Consider the following 24,517-nt stretch of genomic DNA (forward strand, 5'->3'; position numbering starts at 1 on the left):
GAAACATGCTTATAGTTTACACAAACTATCTGTCTACTTATTTCTTTTTATTAGTTTGGCATTCTGTTAGCATCATGCTAATTGTTTATCTAGTGTATTTGCAAATGTTTTTGTTAGCATGTCATGCTGTTCTCAACATGCTAATTGTTTACACAAAATATCTGTCAGCTTAGTTCTTTATATTAGTATGGCATGCTGTTAGCACCATGCTAATTGCTTATCTAGTGTATTTGCTAATATTTTGTTAGTATATCATGCTGTGGGAAACATGCTAGAAATTTACACAAACTATCTGTCTGCTTATTTCTTTTTATTAGCATGGCATTCTGTTAGCATCATGCTAATTGTTTATCTAGTGTATTTGCTAATGTTTTTGTTAGCATGTCATGCTGTTCCCAACAAGCTAATAGTTTACACAACAAAGCTGTCTGCTTAGTTTTTTTTATACGTATGACATGCTGTTGGCATCATACTATTAGTTTATCCAGTGTGTGTTTGCTAAGATTTTTTGTTAGAGTATCATGCTGTTAGCAACATAATAGTTTGTCCAAATGTGTTTAAGTAGTTTTTAGCATGTTATGCTGTTAACAACATGCCAATAGCTTACCTTATGTATGTTAACCAAGTACTTTTTATTAGTTTTGTTAGCTAAATATTTGCTCAGTTTGCATGTTTATGACATGCTAAGGTATATGTTTTTATGTTCTATTTGTTACAGTAGTTTATTTATATTAGTTTATATGTACAAAATAACAAAAAAGGAAATAAAATGGTTTAAAATGTATAAACATAAACAAAATTAACAGTACTACAATTCAAAATGCAAATCATGTATTAGAGAAATAAAACCATCTCAGTATCTCAGTGATACTTAGACAGCAGTGTTGAGCAGTTTTGTTGCTGCCTGCTATATTTAGAACATTCCAAATGTTTACATTCCACGTGTTTACATTCCATTCAGTTAGCATGCAGAAGCAAACAGCAGAGCAGCTCGTTAGCAGCATTTCTAGATTTTTCTGTATTCTCTTGTATAATAATGTTAGTGTTTCTCTTCGTGACGGTCATGGTTTGTTTTTTTCCTGTAAGTGTATGTGTGTGTGTGTTATAGTGTGATGCTCTTGCTGAGGTGCAGCAGGAAGTGTGAGTCAGGATAGGGTGTCACTCCTCTGTGCACTTCATCACCCCTTACAGAGCTCTAATCTGCCCCCACACACAGACTCACACACACACACACTGTCCCACAGTGTCACTCTCGCCTCATCGGTGGCTCCTCTGTGTAACTATTAACCCTGTAACCTCTCGCACTCCTGAAGACACATGGCTAACAGCCCCTCATCCCATCACACTAGCACTGGTACTTCAACAAACAATGAAAGTTTACACTTCATAGCCCTAGCACAATCAGCCATTTATAATTAATTGAACTTCAGTCAAAGATAAAGTAGCTGAACTTTGTTAAAGGTAAAATTACAATTTAATATACAAGGTTATGATCTTGTGAATCCAATAGAATATTCATGGCATCATAGGAAAATATTTACAATGATTATTATAATACAATAGTCATGTATTTAAAGCTTATAATGCAACACTAAATTTTTTTTTCAGTATTTATGAACTCTGTTCATTAAGAGGCCTGAAAAAGTCTTTCAGATTTTGTTTGTATCGTGTGCGTGCATACATGCTTGGGTGCATGTGTGTGTGTGTGATAAGATATCAAGCAGTAACTTATGTGTGGCAGGCTGAGCTTCATCCAAAATATTATGTTTAGTTATCATTTTTATTTATTGTACAATGAAATGCAAGTTTGAGCCCTATACATTTTTTTAAATGAATAATTTTATTTAGCAAGAACTTTATTAAAGTAACTACAAAGACATGTAATATGGCTTTATTTTATTTTATTTTATTTTATAGTTATTTTACAGTTTCAGCCTTTAAGTAATAGGGTATATGCAAAAGTATACAGAAGAATTTTTATTTTTTCGGTAACCAGGGTCAAACGCTTCCGGTGAACTCTATGCCATTACAAAATCGCCGCATTTAAGGTCTGTTTTCTTTAAAAATCAGTGATCTTAACTGCCTGATTGATATACGATATAAAGTGGGTCTCAGAATGTACAAGAAGCTTTGAATTAAATTACATTTTCCCCTGCCATGTCTTTAAAATATGAAAATTAATTTTACCCCATTATTTTTAATGGTATTTCTTTGCTAACCTGCCGATTTTGACGAGCGCATGCGCGTGTAAACGGCTTTTCATCTCTGTTAATGCTTCAACAACTAAATGAATGCTAATGCGAAGTCTAGTTAACTGTTTATACTTTAATTACATTACAACATCGATGCTGTATAAGGAACTGTATAAAATTTTAAAAAGTCACATTAACCGTTATCAGTTTGGAAAGAAACACTAGCTGTGCATATACCCCTTTAATTAAAATCAACACCAAACTTTTGGTTTTAACCAACTCACCAAAGAGTTCACCTAAGCTCACAACAGTTCACTTGACTTAATCAGGGCTGGATTACTATAAGGGCTAGGTGGGGCTGAAGCCTCAGAGCCCATGGAAGGAGGGGTCCCTTGATTGGTTGAAGAATTTATTTGCACTATGACACCGGAAAATGCCTCTGTTAAGCTTTCGCATGCCAATAATGTGAGGAATTCCTTTCACTGATGTTCAAAAACAGTGACGCCGCTAAACTTTTGCTCGGAGTGGCTGTAGCCCAATCTGTATTTCAAGAAGCCCTGTTTTAAGCCTGGTTTATACTTCTACGTCGAGTGATCGGCGCGACCCATGGCGCATACTTTGCGCGTTGCCATGCATTTGTACTTCTTCGTGCTGTTTGTGTTGCTTTGCAATAACACTTCCGAAACACTGGCTGACAGTAGTCTGTGTCGAGTTTCTTCGCTGGTGTTTTGTTTTTTCTGAACGCTGCCTTAATGTACAAGTGGCTTAAACGCACTCATTTTGAGGTGGGAATCGGTGGACATGCGACAACTTTAATCATAAGGTATACACAAAACGACAGTCTCCATCTGAAGCTCCTTCATCGGACTTGACATTTGTAAATAATTCCTCCATCGGGCTCATGCGGCTCTCAATCCCACCCACATTTGTCAGTGCTATCAAACCAACCAATCACAGAGCTTGTGCTACGGTCGTTGTGACGTGTAGTAAAATTTTTTAAAGAGGTGCACGTCAGCGACGGCAACAGCGAGGGCTATGCAACTACATGAAGGCTGCGCCAGAGCATATACATGCAATTGACGCAGAAGTGTAAATCAGCCTTTAGTCTACAGTAGGGGTGACCAGATGTCCCGTTTTTTTTCCCAATCCCTTATTTTCCGCAAAAGTCTAGTCAAAAGTAGGCCAAAAAAGCACATCGTAGAACAGAAAATTAAATTCAAACAGTATCCGTTATTAAGTATAGGCGGAATCATGCTGTATAATGGACTCATAACTAAAGCACTGTCTCAGCCGTGCTCCCACGCAATCCTGCCCTCAAATAATTAGACCAAGACAGTGTGCAATCAAATCAGTAAAATAATAATATATAATATATATAAAATATATATAATAATAAATAACAAAATGGTGCATTTTTTCTATCACAAGAAAATACATGTTTTAAGTAACATGTTTACTTGTTTCCCTTTTATAAAAAGAGCAATAAAAAGAAATAAAATATTGCCACTGGCTTTCATCAGACAATATATCTGGGGAGAACACAACATGCTAACCTTCTGTAACTGACCAAATGGGAAATTAGAAGAATGGATTTTAAAGATATTTTGGGAATTTCTGCTCAGCTAAAGTTTAAAGTAAAGTTTTTAAACACAGCCCTATTTAAAGTATTTACTATTGCAAAGGTTTTTATTTTATTTTATTTTTTGGTGATTTTGGCAGCCTGTTTAAAATTTAAGTTCGATTTTGTATGCTTGTATGCCTACTTTAGTAAAATAGAAAACATTAATTATAATTAAATATAAATTAAATAGTGGAAAATTAGATAAAATGTTAATTAGCAAAATAATAATAATAATAATAATAATAATACGGAAAAAAATGCTTTTTGTGAGGCGATAAAATAAATGAGGCCCTTGGGTTTGTTATAGCCCCAGGGCCCAATATGTTCTTAATCCGGTCTTAGACCTAATTAAAATATTATCATGAAATAAAATATAAATAAACTCAAAATATCATCTAATAAGTCTGGTATATATGGTAGAATGTTGTGTATTGTATAAGTACATCAACCTGTCCTTCATCATCTACCTGTATCCAGAAACAGGCATTCAGAAGTGTGGATGCTGCTGGAAGATGTGTGCTTGTTTGACTGAGTGATGCTGAGACAGAGATGCACAGGTCTTATAGAAAGCGCTTCTGCTATTGGCTCCCCATCAGGCTGACGTCAGCGGCTCCCACAGGAGAACAAGTGATCCGCATGTGAAGAGTCCATGCTAATGCACAGACACACTCCTGTCTGAACGAAGCAAACGCACACACATTCATAACACACAGCAGAGAGAGAGAGCAGTGCAGAAGGCAAGATGAGATGGCTGAGGCTACATTTGCGCTAGTGTGTTTTCATTTCAAAATGCACAACTCTCGTTACAACACCTGGCATCCACACCAATCCAGTTTCAACCCTTAAAAATTTAGACTTTTGGAAATGCTGTAAAGCCTGTTTTAGTTTGTAAATTCTGGAGTTGCTTTTCGGTGTAAATGAAGCAAAACAAGGGCTTGGCCGCATGCATTCACTCATTTGTTCAGCCCCGTCACATAATCATTACATTGATTTTATTTTTTTTTTATTATTAATTAATTAAATAAATAATTTTGAAAAAAAAATGTGTGATGCGATATAGAACTAATTTCTGTGAGACTGCATAGAGCACATTTTGTATGTTGTTGTTTTTTATGCCAAAATGTTTTGTTTATAGACTGCGACTTAATTCTTAATCATATCTGTCTGACCAAAAATGACAGATTATTTTATAGGTGCTGTATGTAAGTTTTGACTCTTCTAAAGCGTAAAAATGCTACTATATGTTTGCAGATGTTTAAAAGGGTGGCCCGCTACAATATCATATTTTAAACTTTAGTTCATGTGTAATGTAGCTGTGTGAACATAAACAATATCTCTGAATGTGATACGCTCAAAGTTCAATGCAAATGGAGACTTTGGCTTTTAGAGTTAGCTTAGCAAAGCCTACAGCGAGCAAAGTTTGGAGACTACAAAAAGATACATCCGGGTTAGTGAGATCACAAACGCTTTAGGTTACGCACATACACCACACACATTCACTCCACGCAGCAAAGGGGCGTGGCAAGAGGCACTGTAATGTCAAAGAGCCCCTATTATACATGAAATAGGGTCATATTTTGATTGTAAGGCTCCCCAACAACAGTCTAATATGCATGCAAGGTCAAAAAATACTTTCATGGTCTTATAATATGCATTTATTTTTACCCAGTTATCCCAGCGACTCCCATATGAATCGTTCAGTGATTCATTTGTTCCCAAATCCCTCCTTAGCACGAAGCTAATCTGCGCTGATTAGACTGATGACAGCCTGCTGCGATTGGTCGACACTGACAGTTTTCAGCGCGAGATAGAGTGAAATGCCCAGCTAATCAACAATATAAAAGTAGTCACCGTGCATACACGCTTCATAGTGTAAGGCTTGGATTTTGGCTGCCAGTGGGTGAATGTAAATACAGACGATGGACTTGAAAATACTGACGACTAACTATTTTATTGAGCAAAAACTCCAAGAACTGGCGAGGAGATCTTCTAGCCTGTCACATTCTACCTGCTCTTTTCTCACACACACACACACACACACACACACACACACACACACACACACACACACACACACACACACACACACACACATTCCCCTCCTCCTCAGAGGACACAACACCATAACATTCAAAAACAGAACACCTCACCTCGAACCTGAGCTGAACTATTTTGAAACTTGACCATTGCATGCGTGTAGGAACAGCTGACGATCCGTAAACAAAACGGCACGCGTCGCGTTTTCAACGTGGCTTTACACGCGATATGAGAATATAAAGAGTTAACGTTAACCTGATGCACTACACACGGTTACAAGTAATGGATGAATGTACCACACCTTGCTTACACATCACAGCTTGCAGTCAAACAAACAAGCATGGATACAAAATCCTGACCAGTTTTAGAATTTGTGGTGATGTTTTGCGTGAATACTAGCTCATGATTTATAAGAAATGATCTGAATAGAAAATTAATTTTGCGGACAACTTAAATGTGACATTTTCTTTCAACACAATTTAAAATGCATGCTGTTTATAATGAATACTATTATAATCAGTGATTTATACACTAACTGTTTATATACATTTATTTACTATAGACCATTTTGAAGGATGTAAACAATAACAATGGTCCTACAGTATTTCCAGTTTTACATTTTTAATTATCACAGCTTATCACAGGATCCCAAAAGGTACACAAATTGGTAAGTTATGTTATGACAGGTTTAAATATTAAGTTATAATTGAATTGGCTTTTGTTACAGTTATGAAACAGCTTGACAACAAGCAGGAAATGTGCATGGGCCAATGACTTTACCACATTGAAATGGTCTATAATGGCTGTGTTTTTACGCGGTGTTTTTACGCAGCTGAAAACGCCAGCGCTCTTCTAGAAACACTCAGCTGCGAGTGCTTCTCCAACTGTCAGAGTTTTTAAAAAAAACGTAGAATGTGAAACACTCGCTGCTTACATGCCCTAATTATAGTTACTTTCACATTTTCACATTTCTGTCTTGTTTTGCCCTGAATATAGATAACAGTTAAAAGATCTGCTGTCATCTTAAAAGTTTTTTGTCGCATGTTATTTTAACGTATAATTGACAATCCATTAACTAAGACTGTTAGCTCAATAAACTACTAATTAGCTGCTTATTAACAGTTAGCAAGGTAATAGTTGGGTTAAGTATTGGGTAGGATTAGAGATGTAAAGTAAGATAATCTTTTAAGTGCTATTAAACAGCTAATATCCTAATAATACCCCAGTAGTAAATGGTGTGAATTATTACACTTTAGGTATTCCCTTTTTATATATCAAGAAGAATATCAAGAAGATTATAGTTTTGTTTTTATAATTCTGTAGGTTACCATTTTGAACTATTTTTGCAATAGCTGCTTTTATCATTTGACATGCATTTTTGATTGAGTAATGTAGATTGTAGTGGTAACCGCAATATAGATGAGGATCGTTTTCATTTTAAAACAGCGCGTTAAAAGGAAAACACACTAGTGTAAGTGCAGCTTGTAAGCAGCAGCCTGTGAGGTGCTGGACAGTGAATAATCAGCAGCAGGTTTGATTCAAGAGGGCAGCCAGAGACAGGTGGCGCTCGAACAAGTGTGTGTGTGTTTGCGCGTGTGTGTGTGTGTGTGTGTGTGTGTGTGTGTGTGTGTGTGTGTGTGTGTGTGTGTGTGTGTGTGTGTGTGTGTGTGTGTGGTGTGTGTGTGTGTGTGTGGTGTGTGTGTGTGTGTGTGTGTGTGTGTGTGCGAGAGAGATTGGGAAAAGCGCTACACAAGGAGACTGACCTCATTAAGCAGTTCCTCCTCTCCGCTCGCTCACATCCTGTTTGTGCAGCTCTTTTCCTCCACAATGAAATGAGCAGCAGGAGAGAAGCGCAGAGTAGCTTCATTACACTGCAGAAACAGCATCAAGACAAACTCACAGATTTATATACAGCTTCTGATCTATGACCTATGACCTTGTGTGTACTCCAAATCCAGTGAAGCGGACTCAGATTAAATAGAATAAATGAATGCAGTACAAAATACGTTTTACATGGTATATAGAAATAATCGTCACACTTTAGTTTAGGTCACAATTAATGGTATTAACAAACCGTGAACTGACACTACTAGCTTAATAAACTACTAATTAGCTGTTTATTAATAGTTAGTAAGGTAGTAGTTGGGTTTAGGCATTAGGTGGGATTAGGGATGCATACTTTATAACTACTAATCAACAGTTAATGTCTTAATAATAGGCAGCTAATAAGCCAGTAGTTAATTTCATGAATTGTGACCTAAACTAAAGTGTTACTGAAATAATAAATGTGTATTTAATTTAATGTTTTAGATACATTATAATATACAGATACATATATATTTACTGTATATGTGGATTGCACAAAGATTGCAAAAATATAAAGTCATTTAAATAATGTTTCATATTATTTAGTGATTTAATGATTTTCTACATGGGATCAAATTTTACATTAATGAATTATAAATGCTAATATATACATTTATTTTAATGTACCCTGTATTATTCCCTATATTAATATCATATCATATACAGTGCACCCGGAAAGTATTCATAGTGCTCCACTTTTTCCACATTTTTTATGTTACAGCTTTATTCCAAAATTTATTAAATTCATTTATTTCCTCAAATTTCTACACAAATACCCCATAATGACAATGTGAAAATAGATTTTTTGAAATTGTTGCAAATTTATTACAAATAAAAAACCTGAAAAATCACATGTACATAAGTATTCACAGCCTTTGCTCAATACTTTGTTAATGCACCTTTGGCAGCAATTACAGCCTCAAGTCTTTTTGAATATGATGCCACAAGGTTGGTACACCTGTCTTTTGGAATTTATGCCCATTCCTCTTTGCAGTACCTCTCAAGCTCTATCAGATTGGATGGGAAGTGACGGTGTACAGCCATTTTCAGATCTCTCCAGAGATGTTCAATAGGATTTAGGTCTGGGCTCTGGCTGGGCCACTCAAGGACATTCACCGAGTTGTTGTGAAGCCACTCCATTGTTATTTTGGCGCTGTGCTTTTGGTCACTGTCCTGCTGAAAGATGAACCGTCGCCTCAGTCTGAGGTCTAGAGCACTCTGAAGCAGGTTTTCATTCAGGATGTCTCTGTACATTGCTGCATTCATCTTTCCCTCTATCATGACTAGTCTTCCAGTTCCTGCTGCTGAAACACATCCCCACAGCATGATGCTGCCAACACCATGCTTCACTGTAGGAATGGTATTAGCCTGGTGATGAGCGGTGCCTGGTTTTCTCCAAATGTAACGCCTGGCATTCACTCCTAGGAGTTCAATTTTAGTCTCATTAGACCAGAGAATTTAGTTTCTTATGGTCTGAGAGTCCTTCAGATGCCTTTTGGCAAATTCCAGGTGGGGAGTGGCTTCCGTCTGGCCACTCTACCATACAGGTCTGATTGGTGGATTGCTGCACAGATGTTGTCCTTCTGTAAGGTTCTTGTCTCTCCACAGAAGAACGCTGGAGCTCAGACAGAGTGACCATTGGGTTATTGATCACCTCCCTGACTAAGGGAGACAATCCTGTCTCGGAGGTCTACACACAATTCCTTTGTCTTCATGCATGGTTTGTGCTTTGACATGCACTGTCAACCTTATATAGACAGGTGTATGCCTTTTCAAATCATGTCCAATCAACTGAATTGACCACAGGTGAACTCCAATTAAGCTGCTGAAGTATCTCAAGAATGATCAGTGGAAACAGAATATAACTGAGCTCAATTTAGAGGTTCACGGCAAAGGCTGTGAATACTTATGTGATTTTTCAGGTTTTTTTTTTAAAATAAATTTACAACAATTTCAAAAAATCTTTTTTCACATTGTCATTATGGGGTATTGTGTGTAGAATTTTGAGGAAATAAATGAATTTAATCCATTTTGGAATAAGGCGGTAACAAAAAAAAATATGGAAAAAGTGAAGCTCAATGCACTGTAAATATATGATATTAGTGTAGAGTGCATTAAAATGTATATATTAGCATTTATAATTCATTAATGTAAAATTTGAATCCATGTAGAAAATCATAAAATCACTAATTAATATGAAACATTATTTAAATTACTTTACATTTTTGCAATCTTTGTGCAATCCACATATACAGTAAATATATATGTATCTGTATATTATCATTAATTATAGAATAATTTTATATAATATTTTTAACATTGTATGTTATATTAAATTTTTAATTAAAAAATAAAATGTAAAACATGTAGAATATATACGACATAGCCTGCGATTATACATTAAATACAAATGGACTAACTAATAAATATACTGTTGAATGATTAATCGCATCCAAAAAAAGCTTGTATTTGTATAAGGAATATACATGATTTGAGAAACAGTTTAAATGTTTAAAAAAATTATTATTGATATCTAATACAAATGATCATTTTATCAATTATCAGTTTTACATTTTATTTTTAATTAATAAATTTAATATAACATTATACAATGTTAAAAATATGATATAAAATTATTACATATACACATTTCTGATGAATCAATTCTAATAAAGCAATTAATCTTGATTAATCTTGGTTTATGCACTGCAGGTTTACATGATCTAATGATAAACAACTTTATTTCCATTAACTAAAGTTAACATAAATGAAAAAATATCCCAATAAATGTATTATCAATTGTTTGTTCAGGTTAGTAAATACATTAAATAACATGAACTTGTTTAAAATGAGCTGAAACAACACAAATCTTGAGTTTGTTCTGTTTGTTTTTTGGTGACAACTTAAATGTTTTATGTACAATCTACTTAAATTTGTAAAATAATAATAAATTATGTAAATTTCTTAGTTTTCCCAACACATATCGATTGTGTGGATCCCAGCTTTATTTACAGTGTAATATAACCTTATTGTGACGTGTTACCCTATATACACATACATTCCAGCTAATAAAATATAGATTTTCATACCCACACTTAAGAAAAGCTGTTAACTGCAGTCTTGCATTAGCTGTGAAGATGTATTGGAGCTGCTCTGGAATCTTCTAAATGATTGATCAGTGTGTATTGTGCTGTTCTGCGTGTGTAATAGAGACTTCATGTGTGCTGCCCTCTAGTGGACCTTTTAAACTGCACTTCAGTGTTTACTGAGAGACGCAGAACTGCCTTTCACCTCAAATCCATATATTAACCTGCAGAAATGTTTCTATCTCCAAATATAGAGCTCTTGTGTGCTGCAGGCTTGATTAAACTTTTATTTATTGTGGTTTAATAGAAGCTGCACGCAGTATTCGTCTGATAGATGGCGACAGGTTTAGATAAACAAAAGTACAGTTCTGAATCTTCGAGTCGACACTGTTTATCTGAAACGCACTGCTCAGAAAATGTGTTGTTTTTATCTGGTAGGACGGAATTGGACTTAAACCAGAAAAGAAAATGTTTCAATGCATTTGAGCAGATATTTCACATACAACAGTGGCCGGCAGTACATCTGAGTACATGGGGATTTCTTTTTTTTTTATCCATTTCTTGATGCATGTGAATGATATACAGTTGAAGTCAGTATTATTAGCCCCCCTGAATTATAAGCTCTTGTTAATTTTTTTTTCTCCAATTTCTGTTTAACGGAGAGATTTTTTTCAACATATTTCTAAACATAATAGTTTTAATAACTCAATATAACTGATTTATTTTATCTTTGCCATGATGACAGTAAATAATATTTGACTAGATATTTTTCAAGACACTTCTATACAGCTTAAAGTGACATTTAAAGGCTTAAATAGGTTAATTAGGTTAACTAGGCAGGTTAGGGTAATTAGGCAAGTTACTGTATAAGGATGGTTTGTTCTGTAGACGGTCGAAAAACAATAGCTTAAAGGGGCTAATAATTTTGACCATAAAATGGTTCATAAAAAATTTCAAACTTTTTTTTATTCTAGCCGAAATAAAACAAATAAGACTTTCTCCAGAAGAAAAGATATTATCAGACATACTGTGAAAATTTCCTTACTCTGTTAAGCATTATTTGGGAAATATAAAAAAAAAATAATAATAATTCAAAGGGGGGCTAATAATTCTGACTTCAACTGTATAAATATACTGTATAGTTAAAGACAAAATTATTAGCCCTTCTGTGAAGCTTTAATTCCTTTTCTAAACATGAAAAGTGATGTTTAACAGAGCAGGGATATTTTCACAGTAATTCATACTGTTTTTGAGATAAATCTTCTGCTAAATCTTCTTTTGTGTCTTTCGGAAAACGGCTTATTTTAGTTTGGCTGTAATAAAAGCAGCGTTTAAATTCAAAATATATATATTTTAAGATAGTAATAGTATTAGTACTAAAGTAATATACTATACATAATATATAATATACTTATACTAATAGTAATAATTTGAGAAATTATGATTTTAATTTAAAAAATTTTGAGATGCTAATAGTTTTAGCCCCCTTTTTATTTTATTTATCATTTATTTTACCAGAAATTTCCCATTGAGATATACATCTCTTCTACCAGGGGGTCCTGGCCAAAATGGCAACAAAAAAGTTTCAGATACAAAAATACACACACATAAAAATATGACGAATTAAAATTTACACAAAACATTCACATAATTCTTTCAGGTAAGACTTCAAACGACTTTTAAAAATATTTAGAGATGGAATTGTTTCTAACATGATAACACTCTGTGTTAATTACAATTATATTTTTGTTCATTCATTCATTCATTCATTCATTTTACGAACACATTAATTGGTGTGGGCTGGGCGATTAATCAACAAGTAATCGAAATCAACATTCAGAACCTATAATCGATCAAATTTTTCCAGGTCAATTTTTTCAATTATTTCCCCTGCCATGTGTGGAGTCGTGTGACCCCGCTCTGTTAAGGCTGAATTACACTTATTATTAGGGATGTCCAGATCCGATCACGTGATCGGAAATCGAGCCTGGTTACTCAGACTCAGACTCGATCGGAATCAGACGTTACCTCCCGATCAGGACTCGAATATATATGTATAGAACATGGAAGCAGCTTGAAGCAGAAAGTGCGAGTATGTCTGCGGTTTGGAGGTATTATAAGTTGATGACGACAACATTGCCATTGCAGACTGTGAGATATGTAAACTTGGTATTGCCTGCCAGGTTTTTTAAGTTGAGGTGCTATTTTTTATATTAGATTTATATATATATATATATATATATATATATTTAATAAATTTACTATATTTTATTTTTTAGCTGCCTCACAGAAGTGCTCTGTTTGTTAACAGAGTTGTTGAATGTTAAAATGAGGTGAATTAAAAAAAAAAAAAAAATTATGTATTATAGAAGTATCAGATGGGGTTTCGGTATCGGTAGATACACAAAATCAAATGACTCGGACTCGGACTCAAGGGCAAAAAAACCTGGGGTGCGTTTCCCAAACAATGACTTAACTTGCGGCTGAACTATCATAGTATGATGCATCATTTGGGAAAAGAACGATGTAGTGACAAGTGTTTACCAAACCCTGTAGTTTCTCTGTCGCAGATCCATCGTATGAACCACGTTAGTTATAACGTAAAACAGCCATAATGATGCTCTAAACGGAGAGGTAACAACTTCTTTAAAGAAGAACCCCATAATTTCTTTGTGCAAATTATATTGTTTTACACAAACACGCTTTTAAAATAAAATCTAATATTAGTTTTGATAAAAACATGCACTCGTTTTCCATATTAATTGCAATATATATAAACGACACATAGAGCCTGTGTTTCCTTTACAAATATTTTTGAGGCCGTTACATATTCTATTCTAAAACATATAATCACTTACAAAAGCTAACACATATTCTATTATCATATATAAATCATATAATAAAATAAATAATGAGGTTATTTATTAAGAAATGAAATGTAATATTTATTATTTAATAGGAATTTTTTTTAAAAATCCTACTTTTAATAAGAATTTTAACAATGATAATGGTGATTATTAATATTATTAAGTAGGATATTGTTTATTTATTTTAACTTTTTTGAAAAGTCTACTTTTATAATTTGACACATGCAAACCACTGCAGAAATATATATATAACCTACTATAAATTAAAAGCATTAACGTATGCTTTTTGTTTTCACAAGCTTTGGAGATGTAACATAAAGTCCGCTTTTTTAAAAATAGGTCACCTATAGCTTTCAAGCCACGGCTGTGTTCAAAATGACATCAATGTTTTCAAAGTGCACTGCGAAGGGAGCGCAATTAAACATTAAGATCTGTAAAAACTGTAAAATACTTTGAAAGCAAATTACATCTAAGAGAGATGACTTTAAATGCTTATATATATATATATATAGATAGATATATGATTCCAAGTTTAAATGTTACAATGTTCTAAACAAATATGGCATATCGGGGAAAACTGGCAATAGAACACAGCCAGGAACTATGCTTCTAACTACAGCACCAGAGGAGTAGTTACAAGTGTACAAGTTTGCGACGCAGTTTGCGAATGTTTGTTGGAACGATGGATTTGGGAAATGGCAATGAACTATGTTTGCAACAACGGAACTTGCGACCTTAGTTGGCTAACGATGGTTTTCGGAAACGCACCTCTAATCGGGACATCTCTACTTATTATATTATGACTTATACTCATTATATTATTATGATATTATTCTTCTGCCAAAGGCATGTGTACAGTCTGACGCAGCCTTCGCATACCTGCGCACCGCTCAAAAAAATGCACTCAAACATTACAACGACGAGTAGCGCAAGCTTTGTGATTGGTCAATTTAGTAGCGGTGACGACTGTGGATGGCGCAGAGCCACATTTTAGGCAATGTGTTTTAATTTCAGTTGTTCAGTGTTGATGGGAAATTAATAATCATAGATAGTGTGTGTTTCCTTCAATTATTTTAAAATCAAGTAACGCACCCTTCATTCAGAAATATCTTACTTGTGGTATGTGAGCATATTTAGTGTACAAAACCTGTCAGTGAACTATGAGGGCAAAAACATAAAATAAACAAATAAAATAGCCTTCCAGTAATCGTAATCGAGTTAAAACATTTAATTAATCAAGATTTAGATTTTAGGCCAAATCGTCCAGCCCTAGTGTGCGCTCATTTTTGCACCATAATCTTTAAATTAATTTGTCACAATAGTTTGCCTTGGGTACTGACTAATCTAATGTAAAACCAATTCACCATATTTGCACATATATCTCATAGAGAGCATTTATTACAAAGCTTTTTTATTCTTAAGAATTCTTACTTCAGTGCATTAAGGTCAAGTGCGCATTTAGATTTTGAAGTATTAAGTATTTGTATAAAGCTTGTGAAAGACATGAGAGAATGTGGAGTCGGATCGATGGTGTATTTATTGTCCTGCTGCGTGCAGAGTGTGTGTTTGCCTGCCTGCGTCTGCAGCATCTTGCGCTGATGGAGAAGCGGTGTGGGGTTTAAAGATGGGAACCAAACCATGGCAAAAGGAGTGTTCAGCTCTCCTCCTTTAACTCAATGTGAAGTGTGTCCTAGATTCCAGCCCTCTGTGTGTGTGTGTGTGTGTGTGTGTGTGTGTGTGTGTGTGTGTGTGTGTGTGTGTGTGTGCGCGTGCGTGCGTGCGTGCGTGCGTGCGTGCATGCGTGCGTGTTTGTGTGTGTGAGAGGGGTGTGTTTCGGCAAGCAGACTTCGAACTCTCCAGCATTTCCCTGCTGAGAACTAAATCCACCTGACTTTGAGATATAACTGTGTGACTGTATCATACATAGTACACACTTTTTATTTGATCAAGCAAATATTGCTGCATTGGGAAATACTGCAATTTAAATACAGGAAATACGGTGGCTCAGTGGTTAGCACTGTCGCCTCACAACAAGAAGGTCGCTGGTTCAAGTCCCGACTGGGTCAGTTGGCATTTCTGTGTGGAGTTTGCATCTCCCCTTGTTGGTGTGGGTTTCCTCTGGGTGCTCCGGTTTCCCCACAGTCCAAAGACATGCGCTATGAGTGAATTGGATGGACTGATTTGGCCATAGTGTATGAGTGCGTGTGTGAATGCAAGAGTGTGTGGGTGTTTCCCAGTACAGGGTTGCAGCTGAAAAGGCATCCGCTGTGTGAAACGTATTCTGCATAAGTTGGCGATTCATTCCACTGTGGCGACCCCTGATTAATAAAGGAACTAAGCTGAAGAAAAATTTATGAATGAACTAGTTTACAATATTACAATGCAATTCTTGTTATAGAAAATCTGGCATTTTTAGCAAGTGTTTTGGGATTTTTTTAAAGATGTATTTAATGTATTAAGATGTATTATTTTGTTTAAAAGTGTCAAGTAAGTCTGTTGTAATCTTACTAAAATAGTTCTGAATCTTTTTCAGTAAGTACTACACAGACATTCTGTTCATAATAGAATCCTGAAAGGACAAAATGTATCAAAATTTGCCTAAAAATATTAAGTACTGAATGTTTTTTTTTTTTAAGTTATGCACAAGTAATTGTTGATGATGAAGCGTCAACAACAGTATATTATACTGATTTATGAAGGACCATTTGACACTGAAGTCTAGGTAATACAAATTCAGAAAATTAATAAAATGACCTAACCATTTAGATTAAATTAAATACAAAACATTGACTGTAATTTGCATGTATTTTTTTCACAATATTGCTGATTTCTCTGTATTCTGGATGAAAGAAATTAATATTTGTTAAGTATAAAAATAGTTTTTTTTAAGTCATAAAGCTGGTGGTGTGTAAAAGTTTGTGACGGTATGATAACCTTGGATAAAATAGCATGGTTTCACAGTATACTGATTACTGCTCTAAAATAAGTTCTTTTTTAAATGTCTTGCTAAAAAAACAAAAAATTTTTTCACCATTGAATTAAAATAAATCATTGACTTCTGCTAGGTTCATTAGTTTCAGAAACACAGACTTCCTTACAACACATAAAAATAAATTAAAAACCTTTATGTGTACTTAAGGAACGGTATAACAGAACATTTTTGCAGTTTTAAAACCTTTGCTTTTCCAAATCGCGGTAAACCTTAAAACCGATTATCGTCCTATGCCGGGTGCTGTGTATTATACAAGAAACTCTTGATGTGCGTCTAACAAGCCAGCCCAGTTTTTTGTTATTATTTTGTAATGTTATTTTTGTCTATTTTTGCTATTATTTACAAATACAGTTGAAGACTAAATTATTAGAAATTTTAATACTGTTTCAAATACTTCTGAGTGCTTTTTAATAGAGCTAAAGAATCCTCACAGTGTTTCCTATAATATATTTTTAATTCTGGATATATATATATATATAAAGTTTAATAACTAATATATATATATATATATATATATATATATATATTAGTTTGCCTAAAATGAGATCAGTTTATTTAAAAAAATAATACATTCAATATTATCAACCCCTTAAGATTTTTTAGCCTAATAAAACTTGTCTAGTTAACCTAATTACCTACACTGTAAAAAGAATCAGTAAATTAGCAGTTTTCCGTATTTTTTGATTGATGTTTTTATTTGTTTTTTTTCTCGTTTTGCTTTTGAATTGCATTATGGGACCTTAATCTTTCTTCCAACAACTTTATACCTTGAAAAGTTTGAAAAAGTGACTTTTATGAACATTCTTAATAGTTCAAAGGGATATAAATGAGACATTTGTCATTACCAGATTCCCTCCTGCATTAAATTAAACATTATATAGGCTAAAGTAGTTATACTCGCACTGTTTAACATTCATTTTCAACCACAACACATCACACAAGCACATCAAATGCATGTTGTAATCATAACTCTAAAATGTGATATGTTCATTTAAATGATCCTTTCAGCGCTTTCGGTTTCACTTTTACTACCGAGTGCGGTTAATGTCAAGGCTGCCATTAGTTTGAGAGAAAAAAACTAATAAATTACATGCAAATCATATTTCCCATGTGGCTCCCAAACGATCAATCTGTGCAACGATCTGAACGTTATTTACAACTTTATTAACTGTTATTCACAGCCTATGCAGGTTCTGTCCACTAAAGTAGACATCATTGCCAGGCACACTCGTCCTCTCAGTAATAAACAAGCAGTGATTTCGTTACAGCGAATACATCATTACATTAAGACAGAAATTTACATTTGTGGGTGAAATTTTCCTTGCAAATACAGTATATGACACTTTTAACACCATTTGGAGGTACGTATTTAAAATTATGCGAAGACTTGTGCGACCGCATTTATGCTTCTCCCGAACTTAGATATGCTTCACATATCACATTAAGATTGTGTATAGGATCGAATTGAGTTCGTTATCTTTTTTTGATTAATCATGCAGCCCTAATATATTGTCTGGATTGGTGTTGTATATTATGCTACAAAAACCTTGTAACAAACTGCCAGTACATTTTCTGTTATTTTACAGACTTATTTCTCTATACATTATTTCTTATGCATTGTATCATTTCAATCTACTAAAAAGGTCATTAAAATTCACTTTGTTAAAGTGTAGAGTTGAAATTTCGACATCAAAAGTCAACAAAGCACACATCAAGCAATTATACATAATGCAATTCACAACCGTAAATAGACGGAAAACACTTGTGAATCATAAAATACAGAAACTGATATTTCATCATGGCAAAGGCAAAAGACATTAGTTACTATCAATTACTTATGTAAAATATTTTTCTTCTCTCCTTTAAACAGCACTGAAAGAAAAATATATATTTGAAAAAGAATACGAACCTCTTTGGAGGGCTCATCATTTTGCCTAAAACATTAAATGTATTGTTTGACTGGTCTCTAGAATTCAGCGCCTGGTGAAAATGCTAATGAGCTGTGGTTGTGTGTGCAGTCGAGTGAGCTGGATGATATCCTGGATGATCTTCAGAACAGTCAGCCGGGCCTGTTCACTGACTCCAGGCCCGTGTCTCTGCCTTCTGCTGTGGACAAGCAGTCAATCATCAATGACATCCTGCAGATGACAGGAGAGAGCGGAGCTAACATGAGTCCTCAACAGCAGAGAGCACTGCAGACTGCAGTCAGCCAACAGAGTGAGTAACACACACAACACACACACAATCATCTGATTTCCTGATAACAATATATGCCACAATATACTACAATTAATGTAAATTCAATTGTCACATAGTTAATATATATATGTTGACCACATATAATGTTTCTCTTATTTGAATGTATGTGCTCAGAAATGCACTCATTTCTATGTTATTTATTATATTATTATATTCCTATCATATTTAATTCCTATATGATCATATTTTTATTTACAACTTTAGGGCAAATTTTGATTCAATATGTAGACATCAAGTAAATGTTAAAGAGTCCCCATTTTACATTAAAAAGGGTTATATTTTGATTTTAACGGTCTCCAACAACATGCGGATATGCATGCAAGGTCAAAAACACTTTTATTGTCTTATAATATGCATTTATTTTTACCTAATTATCCCAGTGACTCACAAACCCCTCCTTAGCATAAAGCTAATCTGCGCTTATTGGACCAATGACCGCCTGTTGCGATTGGTCGACAGCGTTCAGTGCGAGACAGTGAAATGCCCAGAACGGCTTATCAACAGTATTGAAGTAGTCAGAGTGCATAGTGTATGTGTGAGCATACTTGCCAACACTCCTGTTTTTCCCGGGAGTCTCCCGTATTACAGACCCATCTCCTGCAACCCACCCATTTTGTTATTTATCCTGGAAATCTCCCATAATTTCAACCAGCCCTAACTAACACCACAGTACACAGTACCCGGTTCTCAACAGTGTTATTCAGACACCTCACCCCGAACCTAACCCCCTGAGTCTCCCGGATTTTTTTGTGTGTGCATGAGTGCATTAAAACAGTGCAGTTGAACGCCAGAATATTGCTCCATTCTTAACCATGACACACATTCAGTATTACTCCACACAGCGGCAAAAGCTGAACTATTCTGAACTTTGACCGCTGCACGTTTGTAAGAACAGCTGATGGTGGCCATAGCAATGACAAATTGCAGTAGATCATGAACTCACAAATGCATTTAAATACGTAAACAAAGCAGCACGCGTCACATTTTCAACGTGGCTTTAGACGCGATATGAGAATATAAAGAGTTAACCAGATACAGTACACTCGGTTACAAGTAACAAAACACAATTAAATACATCATTTGCAAGATAGAGAAAATAAGGAGACAGCCATTTACTTACACTTGTGAAATGGAGGAAGAAGCTGATCTTTGAGCTGTGTACTGATAAAGTTCCCATCGAGCTCTGTGAAAGTCTTATGCATCAGTAGCCTTTTCTGATCCTTCCTTTAACAAATGGCCGACGAATCTCCCGTTGTAATCGTGTAGATTTCAGAAGCAGACAAAGGATGGGAACAGCACAGGCTGGGCTATAATGCTGAGGTATTTTTGCAAAAATAAACCATTGACTCTTCACAGTTTCATCTTTGGGTAGAGAAAATAACACTAACTTTCCCTCACACATCCAATAATATCCAGCTGAGCACAGCGCCTTCATGACTTGATTCAACTGGGATCTGTTTGTCTTCCTCTTTTTCTTTGCTACTGTGTCAGTAGGCGAGACTGCAGGTTTCAATTTTCCCGGGTTTGTGCGCGCAACAATTGGGCAGGGCTTATGTTTCGTAACGCCGAAACGGCTAAAGACTCGTTATCAAGATGATTCATTTGAAGCACTAGTCGACTCTTATAGATGAATCAATAGTTTTAAACACTGTCCACTTTCACATTTAAACCTTAAGCCTAGTTCACACTACAGGATTTAACCCTGATTTGAGCCCGATTTGGAAGTTAACGAGCTCGCCGACAGATCGGGCTGTGATCGGTAAGAAGTCTGCGGGTGCACGGTGCTCGCTAGTCTTAATGTGCGAACTACTGAACAACGCATTAAAGAGGCTCGCTGAAGCATCGCCGACACCTCGCAGACGGAAATCCAATATCTAGCATGCTGATTATTCCAGAGCAGTCCGCCGACTCGACCTCACGTATGGTCAGATGTAGTGACGAGCTGCAGCCAATGAGAGATCATATCAGTATGAGCTGAATGCCTGTGTGCTCAGGAGCTCAACAGAAACATCTGTGATTGGCCAGAATGGGCATCGATGCACTTGCTTCATTCTGCGTTAACACAGACACGAGAGTATGCTATATTAACAGGGGAACTAGCATTCTGTAACTATTAGAATTACCATACTGGTCATTCTGATCGTTCTCATATAAAACACCATATTGTCATGTCATATTTACATTCCAAGCTTCTATTGAGATATTCAAATTAAGCTATGAATGTCTGTCATCACATGTGTTGACACCATTACCCTAAAAATATTATCTTTTTTGGTAATACAGCCTATAAAAATGTAGTTAAGATACTAGAACACGCAAAGTTCTGGGCCTCGCTTTCATTTACACTTTCAAACAGGAGCTATTTCCCTGCACAGAATATGCTGTTTTGAAAGATATATCCGAGGAAAATTTATGTTTTTGCTATCAGAAAGTTATGTTTATGTTAGCAGGAAGTTGCTAGGTAAAAAAATGCACGCATATTTAAAGTCACAGCGAAAAGTAGCAGGCATGCATGCAGTCATTTGACCAATATGGTAATTAAAGGTAGAAATGCTCAGTTCTTTACTGTTTTGTAATTGAAAAAATAAGAATGTTAGAAGGAAATACACAGATATTCAGGAAACGTCAGAGTGTTATAGATATGTTAGTTTCATTCGAAGAGTTATTAAATTACAAAAATTAAAAACTCTGCGTATCAATCCACTCAAACCTTGCAAATGAGCGATTGTTCCGCTGATGCATCAGCTGATTGACGATGTTTTTAAATGCTTCCTTGAAAGCTTGAAACGCTGTCAGTGATGTCATCAGCACACAAGTGTTCAGCTTTTTCTGACGACTCCTCCCTCAACCTTTCATTGGCTGTGGTTTGGTAGCTGGACTGAGCTGTTGGGGAACTAGTTGTTGTCAGATCTTGCAGTGTGTGACCCCCCTCTTGTGGATCATTTACGTAGTGTCGTATAGTGTGAACACAGATTAAAAGACACAAAGTCAAGTCATGCAGTGTGAACAGCACAGCGATCTGCCAGTGTTTAAAATCCTGTAGTGTGAACTAGGTGTTAGCTGGATATTTCACTTCACTTATAGCTGTGTTACACACTGCATGGAAGGTCATTCTCAAAAACCCACAATAGGGGCTCTTTAATGAAATATAAAACACTTTACGGGTGCAAAGTAACAATGCAAAGTAAAAGGATTGCTTAATAAAATGCAACTTTCTCACGATGCTGTTATATTTATGTTTCTGTCTGCATCCCAGTAATGGCATGTAAAATAATTTGTGTTGTAATTATATTATTGATGATCATTTAAATCTAAATTATGAAAACTATTACCGTAAACAATGTATTTTGTGATACCACTATATAAATGATAATATGAAACTATATACTTTTATTTTTGTCATATTGCTGAGTCCTACAAACACACACTGACACACAGTCACACCTAAACATACAGATACACACACTCACAACCTCACATTATTCACATGTACGTAGTCACACATGCACACACTTACTCACAAACGCACAAGTACACACACATGGATATACATACATACATACATACATACATACATACATACATACATACATACACAGTCACTCAAACATGCAATATACATACACTCACAAAAGTAAATCCACATTTACGTGCACACACTCACATTTGCACATGCACCTATATATACTAGGGTTTCCGCTGGGTCTTAAACAGTCTTACATTTACTGAAATATTGTGTTGTGGGTCTAAAATCTTTTTTAAACAGATCTTAATTTTTCTTTGTTCAGTTATTGCTAGCCAATCCGGCCATTAACACTTATACAATCACCAACAATTCATCTCAATAAAACGTTTAACTTTTTGTTTAAAAAGGTGATTTTTAAACTGTATGTATCATAATGCTTTAATTATTTTCCTTACAATAACATTTGTTTAAAAGTGCTCCATGTATTTACTGCTGAGGACACCAACCAGGGGTGCGTTTCCGAAAACCATCGTTAGCCAACTAAGGTCGCAAGTTCCGTCGTTACCAACATAGTTCGTTGATTTGACATTTCCCAAATCCATCGTTCCAACAAACATTCGCAAACTGCGTCGCAAACTTGTATGCTTGCAACTACTCTTCTGGAGCTGTAGTTAGAAACATAGTTCCTGGCTGTGTTCTATTCCGTTATCCCCCTATGCTCTATTTGTTTTGAACATTCTAACATTTAAACTTGGAATTATAAAAAAAAAGAAACATTTAAAGTCATCTCTCTTAGGTGTAATTTGCTCTTAAAGTATTTTTACAGTTCAGTTTTAGCGATCTTCATGTTTACAATTGCACAACCTTGGCAGTGCACTTTGACAACATTGATGTCATTTTGAACATAGCCGTGACTTATTCGAAAGCTATAGGTGATCTATTATTTAAAAGCGGAAATTTACGATACGTCTCCAAAGCTTGTGAAAACAAAAAATATAGCATACGTTAATGCTTTTAATTTATAGTAGGTTATTTATGAAGTATCTGTACTGTATATGGCATGGGCCTGTTGGTAAGAACATTTCTGCAGTGGTAGTATTAAACTAGGATTTTTTTTTTTTATTTCCAAATAAATAATAAATATTAAATTTCATTTCTTAATAAATAGCCTCATTATTTATTTATTTATATGATTTATATATGATATTAGAATACGTGTTAGCTTTTGTAAGTGATTTTATATTTTAGAATAGAATATGGAATATTCTCAATAATACTTGTAAAGCAAACACAGGCCCTATATGTGCCATTTACATATATTTCAATTAATATGGAAGTTAATAAAGTGACAAAATTAATATTGGATTTTAAATTTTTTTAAATGTATGTGCATGTAAAGCAATATAATTTGCACAAATAAATTATGGGGTTCTTCTCTAAAGAAGTTTTTACCACCCCGTTTAGAGCATCATTGTGGGCATTTTACATTATAATTAATGTGGTTCAAATGATGGATCTGCGACAGAAACTATGGATTTTGGGAAACACTCCTCACTACATCGTTCTTTTCCTAAACGATGCATCGTACTATGATAGTTCAGACGCGAGTTATGTCGCTGTTTTGGAAACGCACCCCTGGACAGATTATTGTGGATAGATTTAATTTACTATATTTTTAAACTGTAGAACATTTGTTCATTTTAAAGAATGTTTATGTTGGAAAGCAAAGTGTATGGATACAAGCAGAGATTGCTTGTTTTTACACAATATATAAAATATTGTGCTAAGAAATATCTTTAATTTTGTATAATTATTTTTTATTGTATTATTAAATATATTAAATTATAATATTTATTTTTTGATAGGGCCAATAAAAATCTACTCCCCCTGAACCATTTGAAAAATTCAATAGCATTTAGCCCTTTATGAGTCTACAATTGTATTCATAAGGGTCTTAAAAGTGTCTTAAAAAGTCTTAAATTTAACTTAGTGAAACCTGCAGAAACTCTGATATATACTCTCACATGTAGATGTACATATGCACATACACACACACACACACCCCTAGGGCTGATATGGCATAAATGAACTTCTCTTTTTCATATTTGCTGATGGCTTTCCTTTTTAAATG

The 24,517-nt window shown here is 34.8% G+C and overlaps 1 protein-coding gene across 4 annotated transcripts in view; it reads left to right on the forward strand.

Annotated features, from left to right (window-relative positions):
• ncoa2 (nuclear receptor coactivator 2) overlaps positions 1-24,517 on the forward strand; it is a 218,537-nt gene that overhangs the window by 156,935 nt on the left and 37,085 nt on the right. For all 4 annotated transcript variants that reach the window (XM_056451064.1, XM_056451063.1, XM_056451065.1 and 1 more), the window contains exon 12: positions 18,680-18,878. In XM_056451064.1, the coding sequence (XP_056307039.1) occupies positions 18,680-18,878 (199 nt within the window). The remainder of the gene's footprint in view (positions 1-18,679; positions 18,879-24,517) is intronic.

Source organism: Danio aesculapii, chromosome 24 (assembly GCF_903798145.1).
Source record: "Danio aesculapii chromosome 24, fDanAes4.1, whole genome shotgun sequence".
NCBI lineage: Eukaryota > Metazoa > Chordata > Actinopteri > Cypriniformes > Danionidae > Danio > Danio aesculapii.